Source organism: Phycodurus eques, chromosome 11 (genome assembly GCF_024500275.1).
Source record: "Phycodurus eques isolate BA_2022a chromosome 11, UOR_Pequ_1.1, whole genome shotgun sequence".
NCBI lineage: Eukaryota > Metazoa > Chordata > Actinopteri > Syngnathiformes > Syngnathidae > Phycodurus > Phycodurus eques.
This window is the reverse complement of record NC_084535.1, coordinates 22,721,367-22,736,812: the sequence shown is the minus strand read 5'-3', so window position 1 is coordinate 22,736,812 and position 15,446 is coordinate 22,721,367. Positions and strand designations below refer to the sequence as shown.

Genomic DNA, 15,446 nt, shown 5'->3' with positions numbered 1-15,446 from the left:
CCGACCGAGAGATTGGAGACACTCCCTTCAAGCAGACTATGTGGTTAATATTCACCCATGCGCGTGAGACGCCACCCACTGGCGTTGAGTGGAACTGCAAGCAGAACTTGTGGACGTGCCTTTGATGTTTTTTAACGGAAGATAAAATGTCAGTTTTTATATCTTGCAAACTCTGTAGAAATATTCAAAATGTATGCCTTGGTGTCTGTGTCCCCATTCTCACTTTGACAGGTCCTCTGCAAGATTTTGAAAGCTGTTCAAGATTTGAAATCAAATGTTGTATTGAACAATAGGCAACCCATGACCAAAGTTAAAACAAGGATTCTATGCGTTAGAGTACAAAGTTGGGAGTGTTTGAGATTAATATTATTTTAAAAACCCATTTACTCAAATTTGCAGGCAAGATTCAAGCTGGTGGGCGTGGTCTTCTCCAAGTCGGCACTCGCTCTTCCTACACCCCGCCCCTGAGGTATTTAACTCCGCCCCCCCTTCTTTTGTTCCATTTTTGTCCTCAGGCACCTCCGGGTGCCACCACGTGCGTGAACGCCCCCCGCAACCAAGCTGGCAGCATTTTCGATCGAAGAAGTCGACCATGCTGCTCCGATCGCTTTCCCTAGGCACGATCGGTCGGCGGGGCCTCAACGAGCAACTGCCGGCATCCCGGATGGATCCCGCAAGCCCCTGAGGGCCAGAGCTCGGCCCGGCACCAGGTCAACTGGCAGGGAAGTTATGAGTGCATCCCAAACGGGCGAACAACTTTCCTTTCCTACTTCTTTTTATTTTTGTGCATCTGTTTTTTCTTCAACCCAACCTACTTCTTTCCCACCTGAGGTCCGGAGGAAGACCACCCCAAAGAACAGCTGATCTGCATTCGTGAGTCGACACTGCAATCCTTACTATGATGTACAACATCAGTGCGTAACAATTGTGGGGAAATTCCTAGCTTCCTAACTTTATCCTAAATTAATTACAATTCTTATTTGACCTATGATCGCTACAAGGTTGAACCTTTGGCCAGAATTCCAAAAGGTATGTTTGGCGCAAACTTGAGGTCGAACTGACTAGTCAATGTATTTGTCATGGGTGTGTGTTCCGGTTTTTGTCTTCCCCCTGTTTCATACACACCTGCTCCTGAGAGCATCTTCAACACCTGTGCCTCGTTCACCCTAATTACCCATTGTATTTAACCTCATGTCTCATTCTTTCTCATCGCCAGTTCGTTGTACCTTGTCGTCACGTTCCAGCATTCCTTGTTTCCACGTCAAAGACTCACAGTAAGACGAGACCCTGTTCCGTTTATCGACCTTGCCTCTTTGCCTCATGTTTTTGGATACTGTTGCCTTTTTTGGATTGCCTGCCTGTGTACCGACCCCTCCCCGTATATTAAACCTCTCTTTTTTGAAACTGTCCATTTGTTTTGGAGTCGTGCATTTTTGGGTCCTATCCTCTGTTCCGTTCATGACAGAACGAACTGGCCATAACATGGACCCAGCAGACTCAGATCCGGTGCGCAAAGCCCTTCAAGCGCAGGGTCAACGCCTCTCGAAGCAGGATGAGCAGATTGCTGCCCTCCACCTTCATCTAGAGGGACTGTCAAGGCATCAGGACAATATGATGAGACAGGTGGCCTCACAGTTTGAACTTGTTATGAAAATGATTCAAAAGAAGGAACCAATTGGCACAACACCCGATACCGCCACAGTACCAACATTTCCATGTGAAGCAGTCACCATGCAGCCACCTGCCACCTCCCCTGCTGTCTGCCCACAGCTCTCTTGACCGGAGAGGTTCTCTGGAGATTCTGGGAACATTAAGCCGTTCATCACTCAGTGCGAACTCCACTTTGAGCTGCAGGCAGCTGCCTTCCCCACCGAGCGGGCAAAAATCGCTTTCGTTATTTCCCACCTGACTGGTCGTGCGGAGGTGTGGGCTACTGCTGAATGGAGCTGCAATTCCGCCGCGTGTCATTCGTGGGCTTTTTTCGTAAAGAATATGGAGCAAATTTTTCAGTTTTCCACACCAGATCGTGAGGCAGCTTGCTCCCTTGTCACCTTACAACAAGGCAAGCGCAGGGTGTCAGATTACGCGATTGAATTTCTAGCAGCTTAGAGTCAGTGGAATAATAGGGCGCTACGAGATGCCTTTTTTTCAAGGACTATCCCCCGCTGTCAAGGATCATTTAGTCCTGCTAGACCTGCCAACCGAGTTGGACACTCTCATCACTCTTGCCATAAGGATCGACGAGAGGCTTTTGGATCGCGAGCTGGACGGAATTTGGCGGAGGGCTGCATCACCGCGCACTTGGAGGACGAGCCTCGGTGACCCTGTATCGATTACCGGGGTCTCAACGACATAACGGTGAAAAACAAGTATCCTCTTCCTCTCATCTCCACCACCTTTTAGTTCCTGGAGGGAGCCAAGATTTTCACCAAACTAGACTTAAGAAATGCATATCATTTAGTTAGGATAAGGGAGGGGGATGAATGGAAAACAGCATTCAACACACCAACGGGACATTACGAGTATTTGGTGATGCCTTTTGGACTAACTAACGCTCCAGCTGTTTTCCAGAACTTTGTCAATGATGTCCTGCTTGACATGCTGAATGTGTATGTTTTTGTATATTTAGACGATATTTTGATGTTCTCACCGGATGAGGAGACTCACATCATTCATGTTCGCTCTGTGTTGCAGCAGTTACTGCAGAATGAACTATATGTCAAGGCTGAGAAATGTGAGTTCCACAAGGCGTCCGTTTCTTTTCTGGGGTTCATGCTGGCTCCAGGTGAAATCAAAATGGACCCTTGCAAAATTGATGCAGTGACTAATTGGCCCACTCCCACGTCACGCAAAGATGTACAAAGGTTCTTAGGGTTCGCTAATTTATACAGAAAGTTCATTAGGAATTTCAGTTCTTTAGTCTCGCCTTTGCATGATCTTACCTCGCCACACAGACCTTTCGTATGGAACCCGCTTTGTCAGGCAGCTTTTCAGAAACTTAAATCGAGCTTTACCTCCGCTCCCATCCTTACTTTGCCAGATCTCAAACAGCAGTTTGTGGTAGAAGTCGATGCGTCTGATGCCGGAATAGGAGCAGTGCTCTCCCAGAAATCTCTCAAGGATGATTAATTACACCCTTGCGCTTATCTCTCCGAAAAACTGACCCCAGCCAAGAGAAATGATGACATTGGTGACCGTGAACTGCTGGCAGTCAAGGTGGCTTTGGTGGAGTGGAGGCACTGGCTAGAGGGGGCACATACTCCGTTTTTAGTTTGGACAGATCTCAAGAACCTGGAATATCTTAAATCTGCTAAGAGATTAAATATGAGGCAGGCTAGATGGGCTCTGTTTTTCACTAGATTCAATTTCACGTTTTCCTTCCGACCTGGTTCTAAAAATGGTAAACCAGATGCTTCATTGCGCATTTTTTGCGCAGATAATTCTTTGTCCGACCCTAAAACCATTTTGCCCAAGTCATGTTTTGTTTCTGCTTTTGTTTGGGACATTGAAACTGCGGTAAAGGAGGCTCTGGAGAACACTCTTAGCCCAGAAAATTGCCCTGAAAACAGGCTTTATGTGGTTCCGACCTTAAGGGGAAGAGTCATCCACTGGGCTCACACTAACCGGACTGTATGTCACCCAGGCATTGCCAAGACTCAATCTGTGGTTGAACAGCGCTTTTGCTGGCCCAATGTTAGAAGGGATGTTACCAATTATGTCAATGCTTGCCAGGTATGTGCTGCTAACAAGTCCTCTCGTAAACGTCCTTCTGGGGAGTTGCGACCTCTGCCAATACCACCACATCCTTGGTCAGACATCTCCGTAGACTTTGTGACAGGATTACCGGCCTTGAAAGGAAATACCACAATTGTCACAGTTGTTGACAGGTTCTCTAAAATGGCTCACTTCATTGCATTCCTGAAACTCCCCTCAGCTAAAGATACTGCAGAGTTAATGATACACCAGGTATTCAAGTTCCATGGTTTCCCCAAGAATGTGGTGTCTGATAGGGGTCCCCAATTAATTTTGCAATTTTGGAAGGAGTTTTGCAATCTCATAGGTGCTACCGTCAGTCTGTCATCTGGGTTTCACCCTGAAACCAACGGCCAAACCGAGAGGCTGAACCAGGACCTGGAGACTGGGCTCCGATCCCGGTCTCAGAAACTGTCCCAGTCATCCCGGTCTCAGAAACTGGTTTGGGTCGAATTCTCTCACAATTCCCTACCCTCTGCATCCATTTGTCTATCGCCTTTTCACGTTGTGCATGGTTACCAACCATCTCTGTTTCCTGCCATAGCCCCAGAGTCCACAGTTCCAGCGGCATTGACCTTGGTGAGACGCTGCAGGAGGACCTGGGAGCGAACCCGCCAGATGCTGCTGCACCAGGGTCGTTCCTACAAAACCGCTGCTGACCGTCGGAGGACACCGGCCCCGAACTACAAAGTGGGTCAGCGAGTTTGACTCTCGACCAAACATATTCCACTCCGGGTGGAGTCCAAGAAGCTCGCTCCCAGGTTCGTTGGGCCCTTCCCGATCACAAAGATCATCAACCCTGTCACCGTGAAGCTTAGGCTCCCAAGGTCGATGCGGGTCCACCCTGCTTTTCATGTCAGCCTACTCAAGCCAGCCCGGGAGTCCCCTCTGGTCCCGCCTTCCAGGCCCACTCCTCCCCCCCGGTTTGTGGATGGGGGCTTTGTCTTCTCTGTGGAGCGGCTGTTGTAGTCTCGTCGGAGGGGGAGGGGGTTTCAATATCTGGTGGACTGGGAGGGCTACGGGCCTGAGGAACGTTCACGGGTGCCGTCTGCGTTTATCGTGGATGACTCGTTTATTCGGGACTTCCACGTTGCACATCCTGGGGCCCCGGGGCCGTCTGGGGCCGGCCGTTAAGGGGCGGGGTACTGTAAAGGGTGTGTGTTCCGGTTGTTGTTTTCCCCGTCTCGTACACACCTGCTCCTGAGAGCACCTGCTCCTTCACCACCTGTGCCTTGTTTACCCTAATTACCCCTTGCATTTAAGCTCGTGTCTCATTCTTTCTCGTCGCCAGTTCGTTGTACCTTGTCGTCGCGTTCCAGCATTCCTTGTTTCCACGTCAAAGACTCACAGTAAGACAAGACCCTGTTACGATTATCAACCTCGCCTTTTTGCCTCATGTTTTTGGATACTGTTGCCTTTTTTGGATTGCCTGCCTGTGTACCGACCTCTGCCCGGATATTAAACCTCTCTTTTTTTAAACTGTCCATTTGTTTTGGAGTCATGCATTTTTGGGTCCTATCCTCCGCTCCGTTCATGACAGTATTGACTTTACCACTCCAAATGATGGGTCTGAATGAGTACAGGCCTGTCGTCCTGACAGCTGTGGTTATGAAGTTCTTTGAACGCCTCATGCTGGACCATCTCAAGAGCATCACAGGTCCTCTGCTGGACCCCCTGCAGTTTACCTACCGAGCAAACAGGTCTGTGGATGATGCAGTCAACATGGGACTGCACTAGAAAACCTCGACGGCGCTGGCACCTATGCAAGGATCCTGTTCTTGGACTTCAGCTATGCATTTAACACCATCATCCCCGAACTCCTCTCCTCCAAGCTTCTCCAGCTCAGCGTTTCGGCTGCCATCTGCCAGTGGATTTGCAGCTTCCTCACGGGCAGGACACAGCAGGTGAAGCTGGGAGATACCAACTCATCCACACACACCACTAATACTGGGGCGCCCCAAGGAAATGTCCTCTCTCTGCTGCTCTTCTCGCTCTACACAAACATCTGCAACTCAACTCAACAACTGCTATCAAACTCCTGAAATTTGCAGACGACATCACAGTCATCGTCCCCATCAAAGACGGTGACGAGTCTACATGCAGTATTTGGTGCGGGCGACACAACCTGGTGCTGAACACGGTCAAGACTGTAGAGATGATCGTGGACTTCAGGAGGCATCCTTCGCCACAGCCGGCCTTCACGCTATCCAATTGCCTTGTGTCAACTGTGAAACCTTCAAATTCCTGGGAATTACAGTCTCTCAGGACCTGAAGTGGGAGACCAACATCAACTCCATTTTCAAAAAAGGCCCAACACGGGATGTATTTCCTGCAGGTTCTGAGGAAGACTCTAAATTGCCCATAGGTATGAATGTGAGTGAGAAGGGTTGTTTGTTTATATGTGCCCTGCGATTGGCTGGCAACCAGTTCAGGGTGTACCCCGCCTCCTGCCCGAAGATAGCTGGGATAGGCTCCAGCGCTCCCGCGACCCTTGTGAGGACAAGCGGATCAGAAAATGGATGAATGGATGGTGACATTTTAACATGGAACAGGGCATTCAAAATCCTCACGTTGTAGAAAGGCTTATTTTCCGTACCAGAAAATGTAAGGCTGGCATTATGTATGGCATTTAAACATAAAAATACCCACTGTATATAATGTTTCGAGCTTATCAGAGGTTATTGCCTGAAGTGATGGAGCCATATTTTTATATTTCATGTGGCCCCAAATTCATAAACGGACCGCTTGCCCACATCAACTGTAAATGTAATCGTTATTTAAACCTTCATTTGTGCTTTTAACAAAGACTCTTTATTGTGAATGATTCCCGCAAACATTGCTTCATTCAATATCTCCTCTCAACCACTTCACTGTACATACATCTCAGTGCTTTCTCATGGTTTCCCTAAGGCGAAGCATTGAAACATTTCCGAAAGCTCTAACAAATCACATTCCTCACCTCATACTATCTTTTTTCTCGGCCCTAATTCCCCTAGGAAGCCATTCCACCTCTGATTATCCTTTTAGTCCTGTTTCACTCTTACTAGTCCAGCTCTCTAACCACTATCCTACTCAACATCTCTGTCTCAGTGAGGCCCAAGGACATTTAAAGCACACATTGTAAAAAAGAAAAATATTGCACATGTTGGCAACACAACAACACAGCAGCATGCCATCTATAAAGAGAGATGTGGTCCTGCAAAGCCAGACTGAACTGAGTGGGAATACCCAACTCATTTTTACCACAGCAAGATGTTCACGTTAACTTATTCCCCCTCCGTTAGTTGCAAAGTTGCCATGAACAACTTTGTAGATGTCTCCCATGTGAATTATTATCTGTTTAACTACATTTTGCTGGAGCCATGAAAAAAAAAAGTCCTGAATCGTTGAGGTCAAGCCACTAGAATCAATATAATTCAAGTCTATAGCGTTTTTCTTGTTTAATCTATTGATACAAAAAAAAAGTGTGTGTGTATATATATATATATATATATATATATATATACTTGTTTAAATGTGTATGTATATATATATATATATATATGTATATATATATATATATATATATATATATATATATATATATATGTCAAAACACATAATCTGTCTTGGCTCGCTGGATCATGTAAAACTGCAATTTATAATCTCCAACCAGTATCCAATCCATATGTTCAGTGAATGCTTGTTTGAATGTTTTAGGATCTTGCACAGAGCTTGTCAGATCCAGAAGCAATAAGAAGACTAAGATGTTTTGATAGCCTGAAGCTCTCTGTATCGCCAGATCCCATGCTCCCCCTATCCTTCAATCCTTCCTACTCTGCATTTATGTAGTTAACCCCTGTTACTTTGTGGACCTTAGCAAATTATTTTTCAATTCCCTGGCTGTCTTTTCATTGTTTAGTAAAGCAGAGAACGCACCCAACAACCAATAAATCGGCAATTACGTTCATTATCTGACCTCAGCGCATAAAGGACAGTCCCATTTGGAAAGATACGGATCAGTCTGTTCTCCACGGTGATGTCATGAAGAAACGACTTCTTCGAGTCCACAATGAAGGTGTCAGGGACCCAGAGGAGCTCCACTAGCCGCCCGTCAAGACTCAGGCTCTTGTTGCCTTCAAACACCAAACGCTCATCTGTCCAGCGCTGCCGGAGGAATATGGTGGCTGTGTAGTCCTGCAAGATTGAGGTCCAAAGGTTATAACAAAACCAATCGACTACTTTATTAGGGAAGTCCAAAATATGCTGACAGACATGCAATGTTTCTGCTAACTATGAAATTCCAGTGTAGTTACTGGGAATTAAGCATTATTATTTTTTTTTTGCACTGTTGGATATTGGTGGTGTCAGGTCCCTGAGCTGTACTGTGCCTAAAGCAACTGAGATGCAGTACATTGCATCAAGTCAGCAACTTCACTTCTATGTGTGGGAGAACACAGCAGGGTCCAGGTATCGTGTTAAAATGTAAAGGTCAGACACAAAGTTGCAACACTTTCAGAAAAGACGTTAATTACATTTTTAAAATTGCTACATAGATTGGTCATCAAATGCAGTCTGATCTTCATCAAAATCACAAAAATAAACAGTCTGCTTAAACTAATAACACACAAACAATTATGTTTTCATGTTTTTTTATTGAAAATAAAATATTCACAGGACAGGGAGGAATAAGTACCGTAAGTGAACCCTTGGATTTAATAACTGGCTGACCCTCCTTTGGCAGCAGTAACCTCAATCAAATGATTCCTGTAGTTGCAGATCAACAGCAATCAGGATGAAATTTGGACCGTTCCTCTTTAGAAAACTGTTGCAGTTCAGCAAGATTGCAAGGTGTGTATCACTCTCTTGAGGTCATGCCACAGCATCTCAATCGGGTTGAGTTCATGACTGTATACTGTATATAAGCTTGTATAAAGCTGCAAAAGGTTACAAATGTGTCTGTAAAAGTCTTCACTTTCTTTTTCCTCCCTGTCCTGTGAATGTTTACATGTTATATAAATACAAATATGAAAACATATAATTGCTTGTGTGGGATTAGTTCAAGAAGACTCAGTTTATTCTTGTTATTTAGATGAAGATCCGGATACATTTGATGACCAATTTATCAAGAAATGTAAGAAGTTCCAAAAGATTCATATACCTTTTCCTCACACTGTATGACATTTCAAGCTTACGAACATATTATCTTGTCACGCATTACAAGGAGGCACAATCAGTTACTGCTGCACATAAATATGTTTTATTGGATTATTTTATATTTATGCCCTAGAAGTGGTTTTTTTTGTGATTATATTTACTGTAATAATGGCTTTACTACTGCATTAGTGTAGGTGAGGACCTTGAGCTTATCTCTATCTCGCTGTCTCTCCAAACGTGTTTCAACTGTAAATAAAAAATCCATCCACCTAAGGTGCATGAGTTTTCACGTCACAGGTCACAATAAAAGGTCACTCTAGATGTTTACCTTCCATTGAACTACACAGTGCACATATAGTATCTTTTGCAAAGATTTGATCAAATTGTTGATGTGGCCTTGAAATATTGGTTTGCACCTACATGATTGGCTATTCAAAGTTGCTGAACATTGGCAAGATTTGAAACACAATATCAAACTTGTCGATCCAAAACATCCCAAACTTTCTCAGTGGTGTGTACTTTACTATTCAGGCAATGTAAGAACTTTGGAGTGCATCTGAGACCAAAACATCTGTTTCAGCAGATGTGTGGGGGGTTGATCTTGGAGCAATTCCCAAATCGTGCACTGGAATGGTCTGAGTTTGTGAGATTTGTTGGATGCGCGGCCAAATTCTCAGAATCAATGTTGGAGGGAATTACAGTAGATCATAGATTATTGTAGTTCTGTTCTTGGTGGACATCTCCTCAGTTCTTATGACGAATACATGTTAGTTTGAAACTTTTAAATTCCTGTAATTGGCATCAACAACAAAAAATTTTAAATAAATCAACAACAGTTCTGTCCCTGGTGATGATTTCAGCCTTCTCCCTTCATGGGACGACATATAAAATGGATGGGGGTTCTGTAAAGGCAAACCTCAACGAATTAGGAACCCTATACCTGATCACCAGAGTTGTAAGAAATACTGTATGCATAATGTACCATTGACATTAAAAAAACTGTCTTACCATGTTGATCTCTGAAATGGTGTCAATACTGGCAATGTCTAAGCTCATACCAACAGTCACAGGACCATCTAGAAACAAAGAAGAAGAAAACAATACATATACAATACCTACATGTCCCTGAGTTTTGTGGAATTACGGGTTATGCTAAACACTCATCAAGAGTTTGATAATGCATTGTGTTGAATAATGAAGTGCTGATCAGGGAACATTTATTAAAAACAACAACAATCGTATATGTCATGGCACAACCAACTACTGTTTGTTAACTGTTAAATGCCAGTTGTTTCCACTGCATTACCATCAAAAAGAACTTTGAACTTTGTGGTAATTCCTTTTTCATTATTTCCTCCTTGTAATTTCTGTTAAGATATCTTAATGAGCCTCTCGCAAACATTAACATGGGCCTAACACACAAAAATAAGCATCTACTGCACCATCAACATTTATTGTAGTAATGTAGACTATTGGCAAATATCATTGCTATGCCGATGATGACAGAATTCTGGCAAGTACTCCAGTCCTTTGCACTTGCAAGCTGGGACATTTTTATAGTTATTAACCATCTCCACAAAGGAGAGTTGGTGATTCAACATCAAAGTTTGTGAATACTTTAGCCCACTGTGCTCTTGGGGACATGAAGTGAAGCAGACATTTTTGTCGCCTAGCCCAAGTTTTTACCTTGCCACAATCACACTGATATCTTGAAGGGTTTGTGCTGATACGGTGTACTTGCGAACTGCGTTTGATCCTCTGACTGAAATTACGTTGAAACTAATTATGAATATCAGCTATTACTTACTGTGTCCTATAAACACTATTGTCGGACAAAATTAATTCATTAATTCATTCATCTTCTGTACCGCTTATCCTCAATAGGGTTGCGGGTGTGCTGGAGCCTAGCCCAGCTGACTCTAGGTGAGAGGCGGGGTACACCCTGAACTGGTCGCCAGCCAATTGCAACTGGTCGCCAGCAATTGCAACCATTCGCACTCACATTCACACCTATGGACAATTTAGAGTCTTCAATTAGCCTACCGTGCATGTTTTTGGGATGTGGGAGGAATCCGGAGTACCCGGAGAAACCCCATGCAGGCACAGGGAGAACATGCACACAGGCAAGGCCGAATTTGTACCCGGGTCCTCAGAACTGTGAGGCAGACGTCGCTCACCGTGCTGCTCTCGGAAAAAATAATTTTTGACATTTTCAGCTTTGTCGCATGTAGTGGTATTATGCACAGAATCAATATACACCACAACCTCTGTCAAAAGGCCATTTCTACAGCTGTATGTGGTTGCAGTTTGCTTACTATCAAAGAAAGGCCTCAGGTACTTGTTATATCCTTTCATCAGCTTTTGAATGGTTGGAGGCAGAATTTCTCCTTCCTTCACTTCTGCATTGACCACGGAGCTCTCTAACAACCTGAGGAAAGAAACAAAGCAGAACAGTGAGAGAATCCTCATTTTTTATTGTGCCACGCTGGCTTACTAGGTAATTTCACTGTAACTGTGGTGTATCCTTTGCGTTCTGGTGCAAATCTTACAAACACTTGCGGAGAGAGGACACATAGGGAATTGAAATAAATTGGATTTTATTAGAAAAATTAAAAAATGAAGCGCACACATGAAAGGCTTGTTGAATTGTTTTGAATGCCTTATTTTGTTATGGTAACCACCCTTTTCCAATGCTCATGCATTTAAATTGGTGGCTTTCAATAAAAAAATCTTCTTTTCTTTGCTGTGAGTGCTATCCATAAAAGCTTATCGGAGTGTGGGAAGACAATTATATTGCTTTTGCAATTGCGACATGCAATGAAAAAAAACTACAACTTTTTCCCTTTTAAGATTATGTGCATGTGTTTCTGTAAAAACTGGGAACTGGGAAATACAGGACATTTTTTGGTGGAAAAATATAGGCACATGCCATGGAAAGGGGACTGGAGGAGGATATTAGGGGTTGGACTCCATAAATATCTAGTTAATTAAAGGCTTTGTAATTCATCTCGGGTAATTACATTTTAATCATCTAACAACATTTGCCCTAAAAAGCAACATGGTTTAATTATAATGGGTTTTTGGGGTCAAGGGGAATAGGGCTGCGAACCACAGCAGAACAATTGTTATTCTAGATATTTGAGCACAAGTAACGTGACAACAGTCAAATCGTCTTCTTATTTGTGGATGAGGGGGGACAGCCAGTGAGGACATACAATAACTAAGCAAGAGAACAAGATGAGAGAGGACAGAAAAGGGCAGGACAGGACAGGATGTGGGAAATGAGCAAGGCAGTGCTACTGACGAGCGGTTCAAGTATCAAAAATCTTTACCTTCCTTCCTTACAAATGTATCGGGCTCTGGATCTTTCAGTAGAGAAGTATTAAAGCGCCAGGTTGGAGAAGGTATCATGATTGATTCAAGTTTGAGGCAGAGAGAAATTGGAGCATGATCGCTGATTAGTATTGGATGTATTTTGGAACTACTGTTTTGAGCAATTGAGTTATTTGTAAGAAAGTGGTGGTGTGCTGAAAAAAAGAAAGTGTATTTTGTATGATTTTTTTCTTCTCCATATGTCAGCAAGTCAAAAATCGTGCACGTATTCATTTAATATTAGGGAAGACTGTGATTGTTTGGTATTTTTTCAATTTGGTGTATGATTGTATTAAGTGTAATATAAAAGTCTTCACCTACAATAATTGTTGAGTTAGCTGACAAATTGGTCAGATGTGAAAAAAGTGTGTTAATAATGGCTGGATCGTCAATATTAGGGGCGTATCCATTAACTAATGATTTGTTAAATATAGTTCAATGAAAAATTCTGCATCGGCCTTCTGGGTCAATTATTGTGCTATTTAGCGTAAAAAAAATAGTAATAACATTAGTATCATTAATATTGAGACTCCTCTTTGTCTGTTCTTATAGCGAGCTGAAAAGGTCTGATTGAAATTTAAATTGGAAAGGCAATTTTCTAGTGATAGTGTGACAAATGGGATTCTTGTGTGAAGAAGAGATCCATTTTTAATTTGGTGATATAATCCATAATTTAAATAATTTTTGCCTGTGAACAAATACCATTTATATCATATCCAGAAAAATGCATTGAATTGCATTTCATTACAAGACAATAGTAAAATTAATCTAATCTAATTCAGTAAAATATCCCTGGCCAAAATTAAACATATATATATATATATATATATACACACACACACACACACACACACACACACACACACGCACGGAAACATACACAGTAAATAAGAAAATTGTGATATTAGTAGAGCAATAGTCCAGTAGTTGAAAATTAAATTAACTACAGGGTGCAAAGAGTATCTCTTTTTGGAACTAGTCATTTCACATCAGTGGCACCATGCTAATGATTTTTTATGAGTCTACTGTGAGCAGTCGCATTTTATATGCTGCTGCACAGACCTTGCGGACTGAGTCACAAACCTATTGGTAACAGGGTTCTGTATTTGCAATACACAATATCAAAGTTTAGGATTAGCATCAAACACATTTTTTTAACAAGCATAACCAAGCATACTGTTGGGTAAAATCAATTTACATAATTTTGATTTTGAAAGTAATATTAAAGATGCAATAAATGACAATTAAAAATGTTATCGCGTTCCATCTCATGCTTGTCCCCCTTGTGAAAGCACCATGTGGCCTCCAAGTGGAACTGCTGGAACTGACAAGCTTCCTCGCAAAAGAAAGGGAAGTTCAGCTCTCAGACCACCTGACTGTGTCAAATAAGCAGAGACAGCTGTGCAGTTGCTCCCAGCACCCTGTTGCTATGCTGATGCAGTCTAACTCACATGGCTTGCAGCCTGTTTCAGCAGGCAACCATCTTGGATAGTAAAGCAATGTTAGTGACAGCGGTGACAGCGCTCTGCCTCTGGCCCACTGCATTATCATTCAACCTCACCCTGTGTGGTTAAATTCACAATTACTCTTACAAAGGGCATGAGCACATTCTTTGTGTTTGATCAAACACCTTCAGATATTTCTGCAAAGGTGTATAGTATATGATAAGGACAAAAAATATTACGTGAAGAGTCATCTATATTGAGTTATCACTTGAAATTAGACCTGTACTGAATAATAGAATATAGAGGTAAACTGCGGTTTCCATAAATCCAAACTGGCAGATCACTTCATTTTAGATGTGCATGTATATTGCGTATAATCCAACAATAAAATATTGATTCACAAAAAAATAACATCTACTCATATTACATAGAAATGGCAGTGACTTCATACAATGGGAACGTTTTATTTTTATTCCCTAGGGTAGTTTTTCGGTAGAAACACAGGTGGGAATTCAATTTAAATACAAAGCTTTTACTCTCCACTTCAGGCTTTATCTTTTATCCTTGGGTCTGATGTGTGTTAAGAGTGTATTTCTCCCGATTTTAGGCAGATCGGGGCCGACAATCTGTTCAATATTTATGACCAAAACTCATTATGTGTGTGGGGGAAGCTGACGTCTCCCAGGGTCATGACGCCGTAAATTGTGACGTGAAACGGAAAGTAGCCAATCAAGCAAGCAACCTTACTGTCGAACAAGTGGCCGTAAATAGAAACAAACATTTTACCCGATGTCATTTTTTGTATAAAAGTAAGTTCCACAGACGGCAAGTATTTTCCATAGCAAGTCTTTTTTTGGCCATTTTACAATGGTCCCGCCTCCGGTAACACTCGGGTAACATTAGCGCATACCAGGAACTATCTGCTTGTCTTCATTTTTGTGAGATCGTGCGTGATCACACTGCAGCAGATCAAAAAATCTTTTAAGATTTGAAAACTTCCTTACTAACACCAGGCCTAAGCCACAGCATTTGAATAATGCATTCTTTCTCTCTGTTTTTCTTCAGTTTCATATCCTTCAAGAGAGAATGGAAATCTTTTTACCAATGCTAATTAAGACTAAGGACACATTACTTTGTAATCAATACGACCTATTCTTTCCTGTATTAATTATTAGTCAGTATCTATAGTCAATATCATTCTGTGTAGACAGCATGATAAGGAGGAACAGTGGATATTTTGTTATCTGTGCAACAGTTTAAGCAGCGCATTATGCAGTAGCAAACCTGCTTTTGTACACACAAGAATCCTTTCTATTTTTGAACTGTAACTTTCTCCGCCCCTTTAAAAGCAATACTACAGAGGGCACATTTTTCCAGGGTGTAATTTGACAGAGCTGACACACCTGCCCACTGGGCTGCCTATCAAGAATAATAAGATGACACACTGGGTGCCCACAAGTGATCTCAGGGGGTTGATGCCATGCAGGCAGTACACCTTACTTAAGATTCAGTGTAATAAAAAAAATAAAATACAAAAAATAAAAATACAACAACGTACTTCTAAATTTTAAATACCGTAATTTCTCGTGGATAATGTGCATTCCCATATCCCCCCCCCCCCCCCCCCCCCCCCATTTTAATTGTGAAAAGTCAGTAGTGCACATTATACATTGGTATAGGGGCAAATGGAAAAAAAACTTTCACATTTTATAAATGTATGCCCCCATCTTGTGGCAATGA

General features: G+C 42.5%; 1 protein-coding gene across 2 annotated transcripts in view; it reads right to left on the bottom strand.

The window, feature by feature from the left end:
- The window catches only part of LOC133409564 (gamma-aminobutyric acid receptor subunit pi), a 45,423-nt gene that overhangs the window by 15,034 nt on the left and 14,943 nt on the right, over positions 1-15,446 (bottom strand). For both annotated transcript variants that reach the window (XM_061689734.1, XM_061689735.1), the window contains 3 exons: positions 11,205-11,317; positions 9,898-9,965; positions 7,712-7,929 (listed from right to left, as the gene is read on the bottom strand). In XM_061689734.1, coding sequence (XP_061545718.1) covers positions 7,712-7,929; positions 9,898-9,965; positions 11,205-11,317 — 399 coding nt within the window. The remainder of the gene's footprint in view (positions 1-7,711; positions 7,930-9,897; positions 9,966-11,204; positions 11,318-15,446) is intronic.